The 23,745-nt window shown below is 41.1% G+C and overlaps 1 protein-coding gene across 9 annotated transcripts in view; it reads right to left on the bottom strand.

Moving 5' to 3' along the window:
* The window catches only part of LOC128877920 (probable nuclear hormone receptor HR3), a 151,684-nt gene that overhangs the window by 7,250 nt on the left and 120,689 nt on the right, over positions 1–23,745 (bottom strand). For 6 of the 9 annotated variants that reach the window (XM_054125583.1, XM_054125592.1, XM_054125612.1 and 3 more), the window contains 7 exons: positions 22,593–22,820; positions 11,113–11,278; positions 9,995–10,221; positions 7,422–7,790; positions 5,087–5,359; positions 3,937–4,161; positions 2,281–2,619 (listed from right to left, as the gene is read on the bottom strand). In XM_054125583.1, the coding sequence (XP_053981558.1) occupies positions 2,360–2,619; positions 3,937–4,161; positions 5,087–5,359; positions 7,422–7,790; positions 9,995–10,221; positions 11,113–11,278; positions 22,593–22,820 (1,748 nt within the window). In that variant the 3' untranslated portion in view covers positions 2,281–2,359. The remainder of the gene's footprint in view (positions 1–2,280; positions 2,620–3,936; positions 4,162–5,086; positions 5,360–7,421; positions 7,791–9,994; positions 10,222–11,112; positions 11,279–22,592; positions 22,821–23,745) is intronic. The other 3 variants (XM_054125645.1, XM_054125655.1, XM_054125601.1) reach the window with 2 other exon arrangements.

The following is a 23,745-nucleotide window of genomic DNA, read 5'->3' as shown; positions in this document are numbered from 1 at the left end:
GTCCCGCGATCATCCATTACCGTTCTGATTGCCTCGACACACGTCCGTTCCCCTACGCTTTTTGTCGCATTTTTCCTCCTACGATCCTGCTGTGTTTTTCGCACGCGCTCCGCTCGACGCTCCCTAGGAAGGAATCGCTCTGTATAAGAAACAAGTAACTTTCGACGCTTAGAAAACATGTAACTCGACGCGGTTACGGGACGCCATTCGGCACGTACCGATCTCAAGAATTGCCTACCGGGTTCTTAGACGGAAAACCCATATTCGATGACCCGACGAATCGATCCGGAAACGACATTCTCGTCTTCGGATCAGTTTTACGCGATTATTTTATACAATATGTACATGTCACATTTTGTACAATATGTACTTTTGTGCAGCTCCACGCTAAAACCAAAACTGCGTAATAATTGGTACGCGATTAGGATAAAATTCGATATTGGAACGAGTTCGATCGAGATTAAAAGAACCTTGTATTTTTCCTACAGACCTTCATAGGTTAGGCTTTATTATTATTTTTCTCTTTACAAAAGTCGCACTAAGGGGACATTTAAATTATGTAACTTTTATTTCCGATACGCAACGATAAATTGGATCGAACGTCGAGAACCTAGGGGTAACGTTTAACATTTACCTTGGAAAATTTTAAGCTGCGAATAAATTAAGCGTTATCCTCGATGAGAACCACGAATAATAATAACCGAGCGCCTAAGAACCCGGTAGACTGTTCTTCCCGCGTCGTTTCGTGTTTCGTCGCTCGAAAACCCCGGTTTCCTCGAGCGAACCCTGTATTTTTCTCTCAGAAACTCCCCCCGGAAAAAAAGGTAACTTTCACTTAACGAGTACGACTAATAACCATTGCAGAAAGAAAGAAAAAAAAAACAAATAAAACTTAACACGAATTATCCTATCGCATTTTGTACACGTGAAAGAGAGAAAAGAAGAACGAAAAAGCTTTCAAAAACGAAACGAAAAAGAAAAATAGAATAATCAAAAAGGAAAAAAAAATAAAATATATTATGATAATCGTAATAATAATAAGAATTATAATAGTAACAGTAATAGTAATAATAATATTAATATTAATAATAATAGTACTAGTAACGCAGTTTCTGACCGAAAAAAGTACAAGTTACGCGCTTTCCGTACGAACGAAAACGAAAAGCGATTAAAAAGGAGTTAGACGATGATTAACTTACAACAATTGCGGCTACCAAGATGAGAAGCGAAGTGACAGTTACTTGTTTCCCCGCTGGTTAGGCGGCTCATCGGAGCCGTTTTCCGCTCGCGCGTTATTTTAAGATCCGTAACATCGAGCTCAGACAAAGTCTGGGGGCAATCGTTGAAAATCGGGTTGCGCGGGTCTTACAGATAAGAGTAAGATTTCATTATCTCGGTTATGAAACGGGTCTGCGCTATCGTCATACATTTTCGTAAATATATATAGACGACGACGACTACGACACGACGAACGGAATATTATGTACAATACTGCGCGACCTAACGGCAACCGTCTTTGCGTCGAGATGTTCGATTGCTCGCGTATCGATGGGCTGCGATCGTTCGAGGATCTTAAGTCGTGCCGAGTCGAAGGGCTCGAAGGAAGATCGTGCAAGCGACGAGCGAGAAACGGAATCTCCCATAAGAATTACGAAAACAAAGAAGCCGCTTGGCTCTAATCGAGGTGGATTCCCTTTGTACTTAAAAGTAACACGTGGAATTACCCTCTATCGAATTCGAGTTCATGGTACGGTACAGAAACTATTTTCTCGATAACGTGGGCTGGATTATTAATAAAAGAATCTGGAGGATTGTGTCCTCCGTAAGAAAGCGTCCAAATCCTATCAAATTTCTTCAACGTAATTTGTTAAAAGGTTTCGCATGCGATAGAGGGTTAAAATTCTGTTTAATCGTATACAGTAACGAAACAGCGACGTCCATAAATTAAAAATCCTTGTATTGAAGGATGAACTCACATCGTTTCACGTTCGGATCGTGAATGTTCGGTTAAAGCTAATAGAGACGAAAGTACGTAAGCATAATAGTACGACAAAAGAACAGCGCGCTCGTGGCTGTGAATTTCTAAGAACGAACGGAAAAACGTAAACGAAAACGACAAGCTCGTTCGTCGCACGCACAATGTTCATCGCGCCCTTCGACGTTTCGATCGGCCCTAAGCACGCCTAAGCGACACTTCCTAGGTAGCGTCGACGCGACCATCACCGTCATCGACGCGGATCGCCTTCTCCGATCGTTTCCTTTCCGGACGGTGGAACTCACCTTGACAGAGCAAGGCCCGGCGCTACTCGCGTACCGCTTTGTTCGTCAGCGTCGGGACGCCCTGCGCCGCGTCGATCGTTCAGCTGTCGACGCTGAAAAGCTCTTTGTGGAGGGCCGGAAAGTCGAGGTGCGGCTGCGACCGTTTCAGCTTGGCGAGGGCGTCCATGTGCAGCAGAGAGATCTCCCGCAGCTGGGGGATCTTCGCCAGGATCGCGTCGCACACCGTCACGTCGCCTTTTATCGGCGACACGTGATTACGGTCGAGTTCCGACCTCAGCGCCCTGATTACCGCCTGTGACAGTCTCGTGATTTCCGCCAGTCCTTTCAGTCCCGGCCGATCTGAAATATTTTTTCATCTTCTTATTTTTTACTTGTTTTCTTTATACGAATGTTTACTGATGGCGGAGGGGATGAGGGGGTATGAGACACTGGTTCGAAGATTTGTAGGATCGAATCGATTTGAATAGGATTTGTCAGGGGAGAGTATTGATAGTTATCACTGCGGTTACAGTTCGCAATTATTGAGGCTCTGCTCAGGTAGGTGAATGTGGATATCTATGAGGAAGACTTTGGTTTTATGGTCTTGAATCTTGTACAGATAGGTGTGTAGAAGCCTGTAAGGGTGAATGTCTGATTGTGTTGTTAAACTCATGTCGTTAGCGAATTAAATCCATACTAGTATTATTAATGCGAAAGTAACTGTCTCTTTGTTTGTTACCGTTTCACGCCTGAATTGCTGAACAGATTTCGATAAAAATTGGCAACGAGATAGATTCCATCCTGAAGAAGGACAGAGACTATATTTTATTTCGATAAAAATAAGGTTTCAGTTCGAAATTTGAATATTTGTACATAAAGAATGAGAAATATCGATTGAAACGTCTCTTACGGAAAACAAAAGACAGTCACTGACTGTTTCACGAAGGTTGAACTGTCAGTCGAACGCAAACGACATAAAATAAATAGTATTCCACGTGGGTGACAGCGCGGGGTGCAACTAGTATTTTATATTTTATATTCCGTTAACTGTATTAATCTGGCTTTCAATCTCCGCTATTTATCTAATATTCTTCCCCTCTTTGCACAGCCTCAGTAATCTTAATGATTTCTTTTTATACCTAACGAATTGACTTCGTCCCGATTATCGTCAAAGGCAATCGACCACGGAAGAGAGGATTTCTTTTAACTCTGAGAACGGAAAAGTTCAACAGGACGTAATTGTATTTGTTTTGCGTAATCGGATACTACCGCTTCTCTTTTACTTGAAAGTACTCTCCGTTGCTTTCCAGTGATTACTAGAAACATATCTGTAACGATGTCACCGACTAATTGTAAGTGGTTCACATAAATTGGTTGCATCTTCGCTGCATGAAATTCTAGGGAGATTTACATATTTACACTGGAGATATAAGTTTGAAGTTGGGATCGTTATGCATTCAAAACAATTGTTTGATATTAATGAATATAAATGCCAGTTGCCATATTCTTTATGTTTTTGAAAATATCGACAAGCACAAAGTTTATGTCTGTAGTTTTCGATAACTTGAACATTTTATTGTCGATTTTTGTGAGTGGAGTACGCTGCCATGAATTCTTCTATGAATGTATGATTTTAATGGCTTAGAGGAAAATGAAGTGGTTAAAAATGTTACAAACCGGGACTAAACAGAACCGCTGCGCTGTAAAGCGCCAGCTCCGTTTCCGTGAGCTTCAATTCGGCAATACTCCTGGCCAATTCGAACACGCAAGAAACGAGCTTCATTTCCGCCGTGTCCGTCGTATAAAACGCGTCCTGTGGCAACATAGTGTCACCGTAGAGGACACAATTCTGCTGAAGATCAAGGTACCTGCTCATACGTAGCACAGCCAACTCGAAGGAACCTGCGAACATCGCCAAAAACCGTTAATTATGTCGTGGGACCAACACAAACTATAATTTATAATAATATATAATCTTGAATATTAATAATTCTAATTTATTAATATTCAAGATAACCGCTAGCTGTTGCTTGGAAATATTAAACAGAAATAATAAATGTCTTATCACGAGTGCATTCAACGTTATTAATTTTTCTGAAATACTTTATAGTATATAATTGCTCTGATTTTAATTTAAAAGGTATTTGAATGTAGAGAATGGAAGCTATTTTATAACAATTCAAAGTAATTTGGCAAATTGTATATACAGGGTGACTCAGTGCCGCCTAAATATTTCTGAGAGGGTAACAAACCCAAAAAATCTTTTTAATAAAATATTCAGTTTGGAAAATATTTAAATAACGTATATTGCTGTATATTTCAACTAATTAATGGGTGAATATCAAATACGTTTACGTAGGTCTCCATTCAATTTGCGTTTAGTTTCATCGCAACTTTGCACACGGTGTTTAAACTTCGTAGAAACTGAACCTCCCAACGGAGGAGTTCTCAATGGCTACGTACGTGGTATTATAATTTTATCTGTTCGTCTGTCACAATTTTTTCCTTCCAGATAAGACACGCGAATGCATGTTTATTCAGCTCGAGCGCTATTTACACCATTTCACACGCGCGCAATTAAAATTTACTTTTGCATAATGCCTGTTTACGAAACTGATCCTTTTATTTCACTGATAACGCAATTTCGCGAGAGAAAGAAATGGAGAATAGCAAAGTCCACGATCTCACAAAGAAAAAAAGTATTAGGCAAGAGCAATAACGAAGTTATCGAAGAAAATATCCCTTCTGTTTTAAATAATACAAACTATAATTGTGTTACGGTTATTTAACAATTTTCCCTTATTGAACTTTGACCGAGGTTACCAACCAGCCTTTAATAGAACAATCTGGTCGTCCTGGGAGAGCTTCATGAATCCAGGAACCATCTTGGCGAACTCGATGATCTGCTGGATAACGGTGGTTAGTTTTTGGGCGCACTCGAGCCACAGCTGCTCGTGCGCCATGTTCTTGTAGTAGATCAATCTGGAGAGGTCGTGGGGCTTCCGGAAAGACTCCTGGATCTCTTCCGTCGACAGCAGACACGTTCTTGCGTGTGCATCCGCTATCGTTTTTGAGAGTAGCTCGCTGATCTGTGCAGGATCTACGAAAGCCAATCGAGATGTCCGGTTGAAATGTTGTCCTTCTCCGGTAACACGGGGAAAGATGTTCGAACAATACGTACAACTAGTTTCTCTACACTTTGTAACGGCTACGTGTATCATCGTCAACGAATTAAAACACAGAAGAAATTGACAGCTCTTTAAACACATATATTGTATAACGATTTATTTTAAATTAGGGAGCGCAAACACGTAAGCGACAGAGATCATTAAAAAGGAAGAACACTGCAGCGGGTTCGTATCAGCGTTGGGCAACGTGTAATCCATGGTTATGATTACTATGCGATTAGGAGAAACATATATTAAATGCAGCCAAAGTGTATGCATCAAGTTAAATTATTTTATTATTAAATAATACAAATTTTAGATTTACTCCTAAGAGTAAAAACAAGCGAATTCCTTATACTCCGGCTTGGAGTAAATGACGTTGACCTACCTATACCAGAAGGAATTTCTTTTTATGCTCACGAGTAAATCTGATTAATTATCTTATTCCGAATGAAGTTGTTCATATGACATAAGTGCATAAAATTACCAGTCCAGTAATCACTAACTATGATTGATGATTGCTGTGTAATCAGTAATCACAGTTAATGATTTACGATTAACTCTGGAAGATTACAAATGGCTGAATTATAACTGTAGATTACAATTATAGTTAGCGGTTACCGATTAATCAGCTGTGAGTGATCATTAGAAAAGTAATCATAAAATAATCACTGCCCAACTCTGGTTCGTCTCTTGGCATTGCAATCGTATGCACGTAATTCTCGCTTGAGTTAGAAATGCAACGAGTCAAAATGCGAGAGCACGTTTTCCAAGACAAGATTAGGCGCGCCAATGTGGACCATCGAGACCCAACATCTCTGGGTTCGTTGTAAATTTCTGTAATTACCGTCATTTTCGAGCTACGTTATCGCCACTGTGACTAGACCCATTTCACTTCAACTTTCAAGTCGCCGAACGTTAAACGACCTTCGCTTCGACCCGACAAATCTGTGCACAGGAATTCAAACTCCTCCGCTCGATCCTTCTACCAAGCTTCTCAAAAGTTTCGTCAAAGCACCGATCAAAGTCACTTCAACGTTACGTCATGCTGGTTCACTTATGCTCTTCGTAGTTGAGCGAGAAGTTTCATTTATCCACTAGAATTTAGATACCGTGCTGGTTTATTCGTGCTTTCCGTAATTTGACAGCAACATTAAGCAAAATGTGATACATTATTGTGGTTACTGATTAATTTGACAGTTTGATGGTTTTGGTGTCAATATTAGGAACTATATTAAGTAAATATATACAGTTAGTCCCATAGATATTCGTTCCTTCTACGCTCATTGAAGAAATTAGTCCAAATTAAATGATAGGTTCGATGTTTCCGTATCAATTGTTCACTATAAGTATATACACGCGTTCAGTTTATTCGTGTACATATTCATAATGCAACATTTATTTGGAAATATTAAGCTTACCATTTAAGTTAGACAAATGCGTTCAATAGAGACAGAGGGTACGAATAGTTATGGGACTGACTGTATTTCTAGTACTTTCATATGTTAACTTCTGCTATAAACAAATTGATGCTTCTAACGTAAATGTCGTAGTGGATGAATTCAAAGGGACTTTCAGAACTTTAGAACTTTCAAAAATAAATTATTATCACGACATCACTTATCCAACTCTTCGACTCCCATAGTATCAAAGACATTCGAGCTACAAAACTCGCAAATCATCCCACATTCCATCACCTCCCACAACATTTGGAAGACCCCGAGGTGCCAGCACGCTATCGAACCTCCACTCGTCCAAACGTCGTACCCTTTCACCGTTCCACCCACGTTCCCCCGGGGGCCCCCGTCCACGGAAAACGTGCTCCCTCACCGCCCAATGATCGTAAAAAAAACAGAGCCTCGACAACACCGAACTCCATACGCGACGCAGGAGGTTGAGAAGAACAAAAAAGAAAAAAAAATGAAGAAAAAAAATATCTTGAGAGAGAAAAAGCGCGCTGCATGCCCATGCAAAGGGACACAAACGTAACCTCACATCTCGCATGGGACATACTGGGCAGACTCGGCACTTCGTCGTCCTCGGATGGATTGCTGACCCTCTGTTGCTGACTGCTCAGAAAGGTCGTCGAGTCGACCATCGTGTACGAGCCATGGCCCAGGCTGGCGAGTTCGACGGTGGTCTCTTGCTTCACAGCAACGATTCCACCCCCGCTCAAAGAACCGGCACCGCCGCCCCCGCCGCCGGTGGCGGTCGCACCACCAGCGGTGCCAGAACCGCTCCCTCCACCACCCGAGCCACCACCACCGGATCCACCACCGTTACCACCGCCACCACCGCCTCCGCTACTACCTCCACCACTACCACCCGTGCTGCTTCCGGTCGTCGATGCGGACAGCGACTTCCCTGGTGTACGCGAAAAGTCAGAGTTCAGACTCGGGTCCCTTTTTCTTTCTTTTCGCGCTTTTCCGTGTTTTTCTTTTTTTTTCTTTTTTCTTAGCTTGCTCTTATACTTTCTTTATCCTTCTCTTCGCGCTCGCAAACGCGGGGCGACTTCGAGTTCTGATCGAATGGAAGAGGGTTTGGGTTAAGTTCATAAGGAGATCGATTTTGGGGGAGTGGGATTCTTATTCGAGTAGGAATTCATCTGTTTATCTGTTGCTGAATTTAAATTTGGATTGGAATTGTAGGATTGAATATTTTGTAATTCGAGATTGAAATTTGTGAGGAGTTGTAAACTTCGTTGCTGCTTGATTGAGTATGCGGATGTAGTAGCAGGTGCCAATTGTAGTATACGTTATTTTATAATTAAAGTTTTCTCTGTACTGTGAAGTACTAGAACTGCCCTCTTCAATAATACACTAAACAGTTGTCTTGAGGGACAGTGAAACGATACTGGACTTGGTCCTATCGCTAGTGGTAGATGCTTAACGGATGATGAAGCTGTAGTCGAGGCGAGGGAGTTACGGAAAATCAGAGGACTGTCTTGTGTCTGTCGTGTGATATGTTCATGAATCCGAATGATCGTCATTACGGAAAGACTGAATTTAACTTGATACGAACCAAAGTGTTGCAACTTTATTTTCGTTCGTCGATTTAAAGTTACTCACATTGCGAGTCCACGGAGGCCACTTGCATCGATCACTTCAATGATCCCTATCATTTCTATAATGTTCGCGAGTGACATTAATTTCCGGCGCAATAGATAAATAAATGAAGTAGATAAATGTGTATCGGTAAGAATAGTAGTTAATCGAGAAATTTACGTAATGATTCTTCGCTCAACGGGACGCTTGCCACAACATCAGCTCGCTTCTCAAATGGCAACTCAATCGTATCTTTATGACTGTTAATGTTACTTCATGCTACAGTATCAATATCATTCACCGAATGCACCGTGCAGTCAACTGGCAGTGATAAACACAGTAATTGTATCAGCCGCGTGGCACTGAAAGGGACCAGTACTACTTGGCGCTGGTTGTTCATCGATTGACATCTTGTTACCGCTCCTTCGCTAACAATAAACTTTAATGGAACTATAAACTCTCGAGTTGGCACAGCCTCAGTTTCGCCCTGGCAACCGTGTAATTTCATATTCCATTCCATCGAAATTGAAAATGTACGTGGCAAGAAATTTAGGGACTATGGTGGCTATATACACGATCAAGACATAAAACATTTTCTGCAAGCTGGTTTATAGAGCCTCCGTTTCGTGGCAATGTTTCGCATCAGACATTGAAATATATATTTTGCAGCAAGACGACGAAGCATCTCTTGTATTTTAATACGGTTAATTAATTGAGAGGAAATGTATTTTTGTGCTCGGTAAAACATTTATCGAATGGTGTCGAGCTTGCTAACACGTATTTTATATTCACTGACATTGCATGGAAAATTATTACATCAAATTTTAACCCACACGGAACGAAAATAATTTTGTGTTGTGTCTGAGAGTGTTCTATTGGGTCGAAAACTTTTATATATTAATTTGTCCTATGATGTCAAGAATTTGTGGAATATTTTTCGACAAGAAATTTTGGTTCAAATTTTTGTTAGTTCGATTATTATTGTCCATGGTTACCATCGTCACACTGTCTTATTTACATCAGAAATCAAAATGAATTGTTAGTGTGTCGTGTATATTCTCAGAAACGTATCGAATTACAAATACCAGGACAAATTTTACTATTCGGTACTTTTTTAAATTCGCCAAGCGGACGAGAGTTTTCATCAGGAGAACAGATTAACATGAAGCAGGAGGCACGTGAAAGTTAAGTCAATAATACGAGGAATGAAACGGCCAAATGGTCTCCAAACTTTGATCACCTTTGCTCCTCTTATTATCTAAAATTCCTTTCGCTTCCTAGCATGTAATATTTACTTATGGTACCACTGGACCTTTCAATCCCTCATACTGTAACGATAAATACGGATTTGTGTTAACTTTTACCCAAAGACAAGGCCCTCGAAACCGTGTAAAAATTAACCTGTACGTGTCCTTTCACCAGAGAGATAGGAGGAGAAGAAAACAGAAAGCCACCCCGGTGATTTCTTTAATTTCTTTTTGTTTTTTCAATATTTTATAGACGTTCTTTGGAGGGAGTACTCACCGGTGGTGACCACGCTGGGAAGTACCCCAGTCGCGGTGACAGCGGAGGGCGTATCAGGGGCGACAGTGTCCGCGACCTGCGTCTGCGTCGGTCGCGGGTCATAGGTCGTCGTGCTGTCGACGTAATCGGCGCTAAGCTCGTAGTTCGTCATCGCCTGATGATTGTAATAACCCGATCCGCCAGTTCCGGGACCGGGAGAAGCGTATTCACTACCTCCATATGTGTATCTGCACGAAGAAACCCAAACATAGTCAGAGGTATACTTCAGATACATTTCTTGAATTTATATTTTATATTTCATAAGTACATAAAAGTCATTAATGTTTGCATTGGAAATTGCTTATGGCATCGTGTTCGGTTCTTTTTTATTCCCCCAGTGGAAAGACGCACCTTTGTTATGCCACAGAATGTGCCTACAGCAATTCAATATTATCAGTAGAACTCACATATCGACTGATACTTGAATCAACAAATGTGTATTATGAAATAATATTTCAGAGAGAATGTAACAGTCAACAATTCCTGATCAGCTTTTTTCCAAGTCGGTACATTTTCGTAAATTTTATTCTAGAACTTTCTTCGCGTACCACATTTCACTACTCAAAACACAAACATTTCGTGCGAAACTAATATTTATGTAATTTACAGTAAGTAATTAATAGAGTGGAGGAGTAAGACCTGAAACTATGTTCTTAGACCGGGCGTTACCGTAATCATCAATATTAATTAACCTTTCTCCGTATAATTTAACATACATTAAATTTTTTCTCGCTCTACAAACTCGAATATAAACAAGTAAATATAGTTTCCGTAAACGAAGCTTCTTCCCAGTAGCCTCGATCGTCATTTTTAAATTACATACGCAAGGAAAAGCGAACGTACGCGTTTGTACATCCTTCCCGGAGGGTTGAAAATGTACAAGGGAAATAAAGATGGGAGCACTTCACGGATAGAATATTCCTCGCACCCTCTTTGTTCCCGCGATGAAATGTACAGCAGCAGATGTAGCGAGACGTCAAGTGTTCCTAGATTTATCTTACCAATAGGATGGCCTCGTGTGTGTTAGCAGTTGTCGATCGCGAATCCTCGAAAGAGCGAGGGTCGCCTCAATCACTTACCCTCCGTTGTAGGGGTGATGTTGATCCGAACTGCTTGGGGTCTGATGTTCAAACACGCTGCTATCGGGCGCCGTCTCGGAGGCCGCTCTCATTTGTGCCCTGTGGAACCTAACTTCGTCCTCGACCTTCTCCCTCTGCTTCTTCGACATGCGTCCGAATTTAACGGCTGAAATAAAAAAAATACGATGCTCGATGACACTGGCCAGAGAATATCGTCGATGCACGTGTCATCGAAATCCGCCTAATCTTATCGCGGCGAAGTAATCGCGTTACGACAAACAAAATCGTTATTTGGTAATACTCGTCCGCTCTTCCATCGAATACTCTTCCGCTCAAGTAGACACTCGATCTCTGCCCCTAATTAATTATCTACGCTCGTAATTTCGTTAATCAGCAACTGCTAATTTACCTGATTAATTGACCGCAGTCGAATGCGCGGTTCCCTCGCGAAATGTTATTATACAGTCATCAGTCCCATAAATATCCGTACCCTCTGTGTCTGTCGAAGAAATTTATCTGAATCAAATGATTGGTTGGATCACCCAAAATTCATTTTTCATTACAACTCTAGATATATGTAAAGTTTATTCGTGTACACATTTCTAATATAATAAAACATTTGTTTGCAAACATCAAACCTGTCATATTATGAAATTACGACAAATTTCTTCGATTGACCATTTAGTTTTATTATATTCCATGGAATTAAGTCGATAACTACAGTGATATATTCGTGGATTCTACAATTGATCTACCAAATGAATACCATGTTTGGTTTATCGATATTCTAAATTATACATGACGGACCAAACTGAGTATTAATTTTTACAACTTAAAGTCAGCATAAACGCTTCGATTAACATTTCGAATCTATGTACGTTGAATCTATTATAGGGAGAAAGAAAGATCGCTCTTCGAAGGAGTATCGGACCGTACTAGTCAGACGTCTCGGTCAACCCTCCTGTGTCCAAACACTCTTGCTCCTCGCGCTTTCCGCATCCTCCTCACTCGTAACACATTATTTCCACCCAAGGACCATCCCTTCGTTCTACGATGCACCCAATTCACACGATTCAACTTATATCTAGTTCTTCGCAAACTCCGCGCGACCAAATAACCGCGTAAACTGAGAACTCACTGTATCAGAATATCGATTCGAGCGTTTCCGAATATTTCCGTCGTTTCAAAGATCGCCTTATGCATCGTCGGATGAACCGACGGTTTGTATCCGGGTCAATCGACGCGGGGGTGGTGATGGTGGGTGGGGGGGGGGGGGGGGGGGCGGTGTATCGATCTGATAAACTTGGGGAAGAGCGAGCCTAATGAAGATCGAAGCACGAGCGTCCTCGTCGCCGGTTTTAAGTGGCTCATCGACGCGCCAAAGAAATGTTCTGATTCGAAGAACGCGGAAGTTCTTTGCATCTCGGGCCTCGTCGTCGTTATCGTCCCGGCTCGGATGCACCCACCCATCGCGGTGACGTCACTGCATCGCGACACTCTCGTAAGCGAACACGCTGCTAGCTCGCGCGCGCGCGCGACACGCTACGTCACGCGAGAGGAGCGTTCAACAACCGCTAGAACCTGAATCGTTCGTCTTCCTTTTTCCCTCCGTCCGTGTTCTCCAGTTTCTCAAGTTCATTCGCGAGTTCAGACGCCGACGCGCCTACCTCGACGAGCCATTGTCAGCGAAACTTCTGATTGTGTCCCCCCCCCCCCACTCCCCCTAAAAAAAAAAAGGAAAACTTCCTTTCAGGGGAAGTTTAATTCCGCGCGATCTGGATAGTCGTCCCACTCGGTATTAATCTTGGAACACTATGGATAGACTGTATTTCTCGCTCATTTTTGTTCCACCTCTGAGGGACGGTAGCACTGCTATTTACGCTTTCTGGGTATCTTCCGATAAGAGAGGACTTATTCAGCGAGTCGGAATTGCTTCAAGTGGTTGTGCTTTCGTTGCTGTTAAAATCTACTTTTGCTTATTTTTCGTGACCTTTTACAAACTCTAATCCGAACGACAACCCTATCCTGGAATATAATACTCAGACTTCGAGAAAAGAAATCTATCGACTCGCGTAGCTCGAGTGTATAACTTCTAATCGAAGTTCAGTAATCCTGTTGGTCAAGTTGGAACAACCTTTGTATAGTTTCGCGTCTGATAACCAGCTTTCAATCGAATTAGCGCGAAGACTGCGGCCATTTTCCCAATATCGGGTTTAATATTGATTTAGGAAGGAGGAATATATCGACCATTTGCGCAACTCCAAGATCCGAGTTTGAGTTCCATGGGAATTCTATGAATCAATTCTTTTCAAATAATTGATTTGCAGAAGAGTATGTTTAAGATGATTCGAAGGCAGGTAGTATCTAACAACCTAGTTTTTGAAGGGTGGATTATTGGGCTAAGGATACAATAAGTCTTTGACATAATGGATCTTCACAACTAAATGTTAAATGATAGATACTGGCTTGCAGTCGTACATTGAATCAGGTGACACTGTTTAGGAAAGGTAGGGACAGGCAAGAATATGAAAGAATGCTAGGTTCTTAACGTTTCGCTGCTGGAGAATAGAGACTCTCATCCGAAAGGATTCAGTCACAGAGTGGAGAATCCAACGATTCTTATTTTCTAAGAGTAGTTCACACAATACCGAGACAAATAAAGATATTAAACGCTACAACGGAAAACTTGTTACTCTATAACCATCCTAGTGGTACCGATATGTCTTAAACAAAAAAAATCAGAACCAGCGGTTTACTTGAAAAAGGAGCAGGAGCAGAGACCGTTCCAAAACAGCGAGAAATGCAAAAACCTGGAGGCTAGAGGTCGGAGTGAAATAATGTCCTGCGGCGATCCTCCATCTCATTCGGCGTCATTCAGCAAAGTAAAAGTATCCCAATCGCCTCTGGAGGATCGATTTCTCAGAAAATCGGTTGAGAATCGAGCACCCTTAATCTCGATCGTTCGTTGCGCAGCGGTGTTATCATGTCCCGTTGCGGGAGGGGGTGTGTTGTCGCGTCGCGAGATAGAGATAGGAACGGTGATGAAGAGAGAGAGCCCAGAGCGAACACGAAGCGGGAAAAAGGGAGAGACACGCGCGACGTCAGCTGCCAGCTGAACCGCTATCGGGATCGCGAGGAGGGAAACGAGAGAGTTGGAAGCTCCGAGCTGGACGAGGAAGGCAGACGCGGAGGGTGATCGACCCAGCGTGGTGTACGAGCGACGAAGAGGGCAGAGGATCTTGAAGAACCGACGGAGAGAGAGGGACGACACAATGGGAGGGATACGTGGAGCGAGCGAGACGACAACAGGAAGAGTATGCGCGCGCCACCGGTAGCACACGATGCACTTTCTGGCGAGCGTGTGCGAGCGAGAAGTGCACGCTGCGCCGAGACGACTAGCTCCTTATCAACGGGCGCAAATACTGCCCGGACGCCAGGTCGTGAGAAGTAACGCGATTATCGTTCAACAAATCTGCGCGGGGAGGATTCGTTCCCTCCTCGCGACTCCCCTCGATTCTTTTCGGCGAACGCAACTCGCTGGGCGCACTCGGAAATTTAACCCTTTGCACTCTGAGATACTTTTTTTAAACCGAACGACTGGCAACTTCGTGGCATTTTAAAGGGATATGATTCTGAACGCTGTATATACACTATTCGAGAAGTTTGACTAAGTTAAATAATAGTTTCGATATTATCAAATTAATTTTTACATGTATAAATTTATACATACGTCAACATATTTATACAAACATACACTTGGAAACATCAATCATTTAATTTAAACAAATTATATGTATGTATATGGTTGGGATGTTCCACGTATCAAAGTTTCAATTTAAAAACGTGCAACGTTTAACAAGTATTATCACAGGTTTTCGATTATTTGATGAAAAATTGAAATTTAACATTTTTCTTACTACATCGTCAAAGTTAGTATTTCGTTTTTGTATGACACGCATGAATACAATCGTCAATCCAGAGGAACTTTACGTTGTTCTCCAACATCAATCTGAAATATATAAGTCTTCTAACGTGAATGAAATTCTACGAATTCAATAAAAAGATATCCATTTGAAAAAATTGACGTTTGTAGGGGTGTAATTGTTCCCTGGTATTATTCTTTCGGGAGCGCCACTGTCGCCTTTCAGGAATTCGGGGACACCACCGTGGACCTGCCTCTACGTCGTTGGGATCGAACGAAACCAGGCGTCAATGACCTCCCGGAGAAGCTTCCTACGCGAGCTGTTAGACACTTGGATTTTGAGAGCGTATTTTTATATTTGGCGACGCGCGGGGGTAGGGAACTGCGTGGGAATGTTGACTTTGAGATCAGGCAACTTGACACCGTTCGAGAGGGTTGTGGGCAGTTCTTAGGACTGTTTCCCTCGAGATAAAAAAAATTGTTGAAGTACAAAACATGCAGGATGAATGATAAGTTGTAAAGTTGTTGAGAGAAATGAAGCAGGAGGAAAAATGATTGTATTTTATCGAGCATTTTATTTTATGGAGACAAGGTAACAAATTCGAAGGCCTAACGCTAAAGCGTGACGATGGAGCATAGCTCAAGAGTTCTGAATTCAGTTATCGATCAGTTGCTAATATCAGACGAAATAATAAAAAGGTTTGGAAATATATACTTGCAAATTTTTAAGGATATATTCCTATGAATGCTTCACACAACAGCACATTTCATTTCACCTAACCGTAACTTGTATTAAAATATATAAGTTGCCCTTTAACAGAGATCAATGCGTCGTGGATGAATCGATAGCCGATATCGTTCGTTTCTCACGCACTCGTGAAATGATTCAGTGTCAACGATCCCAGACAGAAGGCGTATTGCGTTACCATTGCGACACCCAGCGCTCCGATCAAAGAAAGTCGCGATTTTGCAGCTGCGATCGCATAAAAGCGACGCATCATGCGGTATTCAAACAAGAAATCGACAGCAAATTATTTCGATAATTTGTTGATGACACGTTGCACATTTCCATATACGGTGTTTAACGTTTGGATAACGACAGGGGGCGATCTTAGATCGCTCGAACGATAAATGATATTTTAAACTGTCGGTCGAAGGAGGAAGGATGTACTCGGATAAGCAGCATCAGATGCAGACAAGACGAGGACTGGATCCTTACCGGATACTTGCAAACGATGGGTCGTGAGAAGGCGAATTATCGAAGAACCAACCTGCGCGATTAGGGTATTTCGAAACATCGTCCAGCCGATCGAACGAATCTATTTTCTACACGATAGTCTGCTCTTATCGATGTGTAAAGCATAACGCTGTTTCATTGAACGTTAAAATTTCTGTTACCATCCGGTATTACCTGTTCCAACTTCTCATTCGAGTCTAATCTAATCGAACGATTAAAGTACAATGTTGCAAAAATGGAGTATTTGATCTTAGAGTTAAGAAATATGTTTATTTAATCATCGTTCATCGTTTGCCTCATTTATAACAATTTTGCTTCACTGACATATTCTTCGTCATTCTTTATTATGGAATATTTTTTCTATAATGAATATTATAGAATATTCCTTCATTTATAGAAATTTTGTGTAACTTTCTTTTCGAGATATCGTGATCCCCTGATGAGAATTGTGATTTCCAAATCTACGGACGGAATAAAACAGCAGTTTTACAATTTATTTATGCATCATTTAATTAGAAATCTTTGGCCAAAAAGTAAATACCACACTTTTTATTTTAAGGCTCGCTATCACTCGCTGTTAAATTAACGAAATGCACGCTGTCAGCGAAATTCGTATTCGCGTATCGTAAACAGTCGCGATTCCATTCAGGTCCGACCGCAACGTCCTGCTTTTTCGGCTCGTGCTTATCAAACGTGGCTTTTTATCTGACGGCAGAAACCTGAAAACCGGGCGAGCGTTCATTAAAGAAGTTTACAAGCACTCGCAAGAACGAACGAAAGGGACAGACTCTGGAAAGCTCGAGCATACTTACACATTCCTGAACGCGACGTGGACACTTCAGAGACAGTTCTCCTTTCAGCAACGATCAGAAAGTTATTCGATTCGAAACTCTTGCACAACACGAAAAAAAAAACGTAACGTAAATCTACGTTTAAGACTTAAATCCCCAAGGTAGACTTGTTAAATAATTTCTTTTCGATTCTAATGAATAGAGTTTGGATCTACTATCGACAATATCTTGTATAAGGCTGTACCTTGCTCTATAAATCGTTCAATTTGCGATACGATAACGCGAGATACCAAGATGGAACAAAAACTTTGAACAAATTAAACGAATTAGTCATCACGTGTATACGACACTCCGCGTATCTATCGATTTATTAAATCATTGTTCAGCCGAGCTAGTTGTCTAGCAGAGGGCAACTCCTAGCTGTGGTTCCGTGGGCTTTATTTATACCGAAAGACTGAAAAACGTTGAAAAGAGTCTGGCCTTAATAGCTTAAACAACATTTATTTCTTGGCGACTGATTAATTGTACTGTGAGCGTCGCTGACAGGCATTCTATTACACAATCTCTACAAATACTTTGAAATTTACGCGCTCTTAGTTATGTTAATAGCCGAGTTATAGTCCCGTATCCGTTTATTGGACGTTAAATCAAACTGTAATGTTCATGTTTCGTTTATTTTCTTATCGCGGCATTATAATTTTGTTTTATCTGAAATAATCACAGTTCGTGTCAGTCATACAGCGAATGTCAATTTAGCTGACGATTTATGTGATTTTAAAGTTCTCTGTAGCGTGCCATTTTCAAATCATAAATTATAAATTATAAGTTACGAATTTTAAATTTCCATTCGTTATAAATTCGAACGCACTGTTTTTTAATTATAATAATTCGTGTTCGACGTAGTCTAGACTAGCTCAACTTTTATTAAATAGTTTTCGACTGTTCTTTTAATCTCAGTTTTCAATTTTCTTGTTTACACCTTCTATATATTTATCCGCTCATTCCGTCACGTTTACTTCCTGACTAGTAAATTTATATTTTACTGCAAGTTTCTTTTTATTACCAACCATGTTTAGAATACAAGATTCTCGAACCTATACTCCTTTCACACCTGTTTACAACTTTTCACCGCCACCTGACAGGCTCCCCGACGTCATAAAATACAGCTGCTGCCCAGAGGGTGTCAGTACAACTACGAATTAATAAACTATTCCTATTGTTCTAAAATCTCACTATTCAAAATACAAGGGTGAATCGAGCAAAATGAAAACAATTACACTACGTGGAGGAATATTAAGGAAACTGCTTATTGAATATTTTCCTCGGTTCTCACGGAAGCCGATGAATTATTTTTATGGCGCCAGGAACGCATTCTGGCCCGTTACGGCCGCAGTCAGCGTGTTAAAAGCTACCTGCTAACGTTGGGAAAGCGGGCTCAGATGGTTGCGCGTGAATGTCGTTAACGTGTTTAAGACAAGCCGTGGCTCGTTCCGATAAGGTGTAGCGACGCGGTAAGAGGTCTAGCTGCATCGAGTGAAGAGAGACAGAGGGAGTCGTGCGGAGGTGTCGGGACGCAGACGGGTCTCGGGTCGGGAGGAGGGCTGGACAGCCTCCGATAAAGGGTCGTGCACCCCGAGTGGCACGCGTGCCCGCCGCTCTATCCCCGTGTATCTGATTTGCTGCGCCTGAACCGCGGGACCGACGCGCTGCGAATCGAATGTTTACGAGTGACGTGCTCGCAGCAATGCGTCGAGAGTAAATCGACCAAATTGATCGATCGAAACGAAAAGGATCGCGTGAACTGCCTTCGAATAGAAGATCAATTGATTCAAGTAGGACTGCTACTTTGTTTATTTTTAAATAATTCATGATTCTAACAGTTTCTCATCTATTAGATCGAGTTTGTTCTACTTGCTACACTATCAAGATGGGATTTATTAGTACAACAGTACTCGTTAAGACTCTCGATCGCGACTAAAACTGCGTCCAATTTTTTTGTGATTTTGAGTGATTCCTAATTGAAGCCGTTCATTGGACAAATCGATTTAATTTCACTTTTTAAAAAATTTTAGATTTAAGTGTCAAAGCACTTGGTAGAATCGTAACTTTTTTTATTTATAATAACTTGACCGAATAATAAAGATGAACACCATTAATATATTTTTGGCCAGTGAGAAATAAATAATTTATTACAGAAACCATTTCATCGCATTTCTCAACCTTTTGTTTTATGGAGTTAATCGATTTGTGGAATGAACAGCACAATTCTACCATAAACAATCTGTTCTCATGGCTAACAGTTTCCAGACCTAACAATTAACTCCACTGTAAACATACTCAATTTTGATTCAAAAAAAAAAAAAAAAAAGGGGAAGACACATGCAATAGTAAATGAGGTATGAAAATTTCTGATTCAGATCTAACTCCTTTTCATATACTTCATACATGTAAAATAGAAATGCATGGCTGTTACACATATGTGACACTAGTCCTTCACAAGAATCGACGCATCACGGACATGCCACACATGTTGACGTGCGCATCAACATAATTTTTTCTTGTGTTCCACGTGGGAAAGTTTTCCAAGTTAAATATTTTCCTTCTCTTATCAAAATCAAAATAACTAACTAGTACTTCAACTATCTTATTCTCGCACAAAATTCAACCTAAAAGTCCCGAAACTCGAGATATCCCCCCGATGCGTTTTTTCAATGAAAAACGGTAAAACGTTAATGCAATAATTCTTTATCATGTTTTTCGTGATTCCTAGCACCGTATGCTTGGCGTTCTTTCAATTTTGCATCACGTTAATCGTAGTTCCAACCGACTGGATGAAAGTACTCGTGCAACGCACGTCACGGCGGGAACATGCTCGCGGGTCGGGTAACTGAAACGCGCGATAATGCTCGAAACAAAGAAATACCATTTTCATATCGGCACTCACTGTCGGTTGGGTCTACTAACGCGACATTCGTGCCGATAATCGTTCAGTTTTTCCTAATCTTTTTATGCGAACCTCCTGGCAAACTACCGAGAACAAAGACACGGAGCGCTTCTTCGCGGTTCTCGAAAGTTTCCAAAGAAAAAATTATTCCTCGTTCTGGATCAGCTGGTGGACTGATCGATAAAGTTATTCCAACAAATGTTGGACGTTACGAACAGTGTCCTGTATCCTGTATGCGTCTAAGTAACTTCAAATTTTACGTTTTCGATGTGTTCGTAAGAAATCAAAAGTTATCAAAGGAAAATTCTTAATTTCTATTTTAAGAATTCAAGTGTAAATTCCTACGATTGCTTTCACTAGCCACAAGAAACACGAAATAAAATAAAATCTGCAAAAACATATTTGTGACCTCGTAGGCGAGATTCCCGAACTGATTACAAGATCACAGAAATTTCTTATTATAGTTATCTTTTTTAGGTTTTGAGGCTCCACTAGTCCGTCCTGTGGTAGGGTTTATCTACTAGAGCACTATACAATTACGGTTGATGCGACCGTTGGAACGATAACTGTAAAGTCTGTACGGTTGTTGTGCAACTTGTCGTGGCGGCCTGATTATGTTGCACGGCAGCGGTATTGTACCTGCACTGTTGGTTTGACGAACGACACACACGCTGGAACGTGTGTGGCTGTTCAATGTCTAGTTGGAAAGATTCTCTGTGCGATTTCAGTCTCGTAACAGGAACGTCGTAGAAAAAGCATAATTACTTTCTTGATTAAGATTAAAATGGATATAAATATATAACTTCATCTAACAATAATTCACAACTGCCATGCAAACTCACTATTGATTAATCGAATTGATTATTTCAGACCACTTGTGTAACATTTTTTATGGTTTTGAGTTAGATTCCATTTCTCGTGTATACAGGGTGTCCCAGCCTAAGTACTACAGAGCTCTAACTCCAAAACTATCGGCCGAATGCAAAATTTCAAATATGAAAATTGCATCGTAAAATGGGGCTCATGTCTCAGCGCGAAGGAATTTTTGTTACCTTCGTTATTTAACGTGATATGATGGTCAAGTTTCGTTTTTCAAATGGAACTATATATTTTTTTTTTATACCATGCGATAGTACTTTTCAAGACGAATTCATTAAGCTTCAATGTATTTACTTCATTATATGGGCCCAGAATATTAGGATTCTTCCCATTTTCCTTCGTTGGGCCTAGAATCCCAAACGAGACCCTCCGTATCGATTTCAAGAACCGCATGGTGCCTTACTGCATCAATGGGACCGCCCGGGGCCGAACCGAAATTTTCCCTTGAAAATTAGCAAACTTTGAAGCGTTATAGCTCGAAAACTAATAAAAATCGAGTAAATACATTAAAGCTTAATGAATTGAAAAGTACTATCGCATGGTATAAAGAAAATGTATAGTTCCATTTGAAAAACGAAACTTGACCACCATATCTTGTTAAATAACAAAGTTAACAAAAATTCCTTCTCGCTGAGACATGAGCCCCATTTTACCATGGAATTTCTATATTTGAAATTTTGCATTCGGCCGATAGTTTTGGAGTTAGAGCTCCGTATCACTTAGGCTGGGACAATCTGTATGTCTCTCAGATACCCACCCCCCTGCTACCAGGCCATTTTTATTTCTTTTGCCCGTAGTTTCGCCCGAGTAGCCCCACCCACCGGTGTAATATGATCCGAACCGATTGTTACGCTTCTGCGAAGTGTTTTTCTTTCTCGGACCTCTTTCTCCTTTCACTATCTGTCCTTGTCTACGTTCGACGCTCGACTCGAGTCAAGTGTAAACACATAAAAACACTCGAGTGCAATGTTTTGGGTCTCCGATTTTGCATGCCTCCTTCAGTCATTACTGTAACTTCTAATGTTTTGCCAACAAACTTCGAGTGTAGAGAAGGACAGCGAACGAAGAAGAGGACGGACCGACATGCGAAAATGGCGACCAACACCGGGATTATTTCGGTGAGACATGTAGTAAAAAAAGATGCGAATTACGTCGTCTTTGGTCTCGTTTTAGTCAGAAAAATGTCAGGAATATGATGGCAACAGTTTTACGGCAAAAACGGTAATAATAAAAAAAGTTTGATTGTTGGATTAGCATTGTCTCATCGAGATATCCGATCCCGGATCATGTTACTATCCATTTATCGCAGAGAAACTTGTGCATTTAAAGAGACTGTGTAATTATATACACCTGTATAATACACCTTGCAAAAATTAAATAAACTGTGGTAGCCAATATAATGTAGACATTTTCAAATGAAACCATAGACTCTTCTCTTTCCAGAAGCAACATTGATAGAATACAATGCTATCTTTTATGTTTTTCAAGAATTGAAAATCGTCACATATGTCGTGTATAAAATAACCGATTCAATCGCCAGGCATGTAATATCTGGTCGATTAATTAAACGTCCACGAATGTCGTTTCTCAATCGCGTCGATTATACCGGTTGCCTATTAGACGCTAAATAATGTAAGTTCTCGCAACCTTGAAGACCCAACGCGGGGAACGAGAAAACCGAGGTACGAATCAGCGATATGCACTCACCATCTCTGGACATGCCGAGGCGTAGGCACTTTTGCAACCGACAGTATTGGCACCGGTTTCTGTTTACACGGTCGACCACGCAATTCTTGCTCCGCGGACATTGATAGTTGACGACCGACGACTGGGACCGCCTGAAGAAGCCTTTGCAACCCTCGCAGGTGATCACGCCATAATGGACGCCGCTGCTCTTGTCGCCGCACACCTTGCACGGGATTATTTCGATCTGGGCTGAAAGCACAAAGAAACAAATTCGCGGTTAGGATAAGGCAGATTGGTACACCTGATACGATAATTGCTAGGACGACGCTGCTGTTTCAGATCGCATCGGGAATCTGGACGTTCTCAGCCAGTGTCAATGGTCAAGCTAATCACCTGTGACTTGGGCCTGCCGAAGAAATTGCTGAAGATTGCACGGTATTCGCACATGTTCAGCTTTTATCGGTAACGTTGATTGATTGTGATTTCAAGCCGCTACATAGTAATTTCTTTAGACGATATTTATTTTTATGACTCCTGGTAAGTGAAACGCTGTTAGCACCATCAGCGTCAGCTGTCGATAAACGATACTATCAACTTCAGCACTTCCAATTTAGTACTCTACGCTCTGAGAATTTTTTTTTAAACAAATTTTTGCCTACCAAAACTCGCGAAATTTATTTGTTTATTCCTCCCATTAAGAACGCCAGGTGCAAAAATGACCAACACCATCCTTAAGAATTATTTCATTAGATTCACTACCTTAATCTGCCTATACATTTACTATTTTTAACTGACTTCGAGAAAGAAGGAGGTTACTCGACTCGATATGTATATGTATATTTTGTTCAGTACAAACTTCAAGCAACTCGGGAAGAAAATTGTGGTGACAAAAGTTTACAAATACTTCCAATTTTAATTCTACCCATTTATTTCCAATTAGCGAACTTCTTTCGCGATTGAACGCAAGAAATAGCATCGCTCGATATCGATGCTATTTTCGTGATACCTGCACGGAACACGAAATATCAGTCGCGGTTATTTTTATATTGGACCATGCGCGTTTTCACGAAGACGAGCATTTGTTGACTGTTCCATCATTTCCCGATAGCAGACGGTATCGGGGAGGAAGGAACGGATTGTCTGGCGTTTTATATACTGGCCACCTTATTTCTGG

The sequence above is a fragment of the Hylaeus volcanicus genome, chromosome 1, assembly GCF_026283585.1.
Source record: "Hylaeus volcanicus isolate JK05 chromosome 1, UHH_iyHylVolc1.0_haploid, whole genome shotgun sequence".
NCBI classification, from domain to species: Eukaryota; Metazoa; Arthropoda; class Insecta; order Hymenoptera; family Colletidae; genus Hylaeus; species Hylaeus volcanicus.
This window is presented reverse-complemented; position numbering and strand designations above follow the sequence as displayed.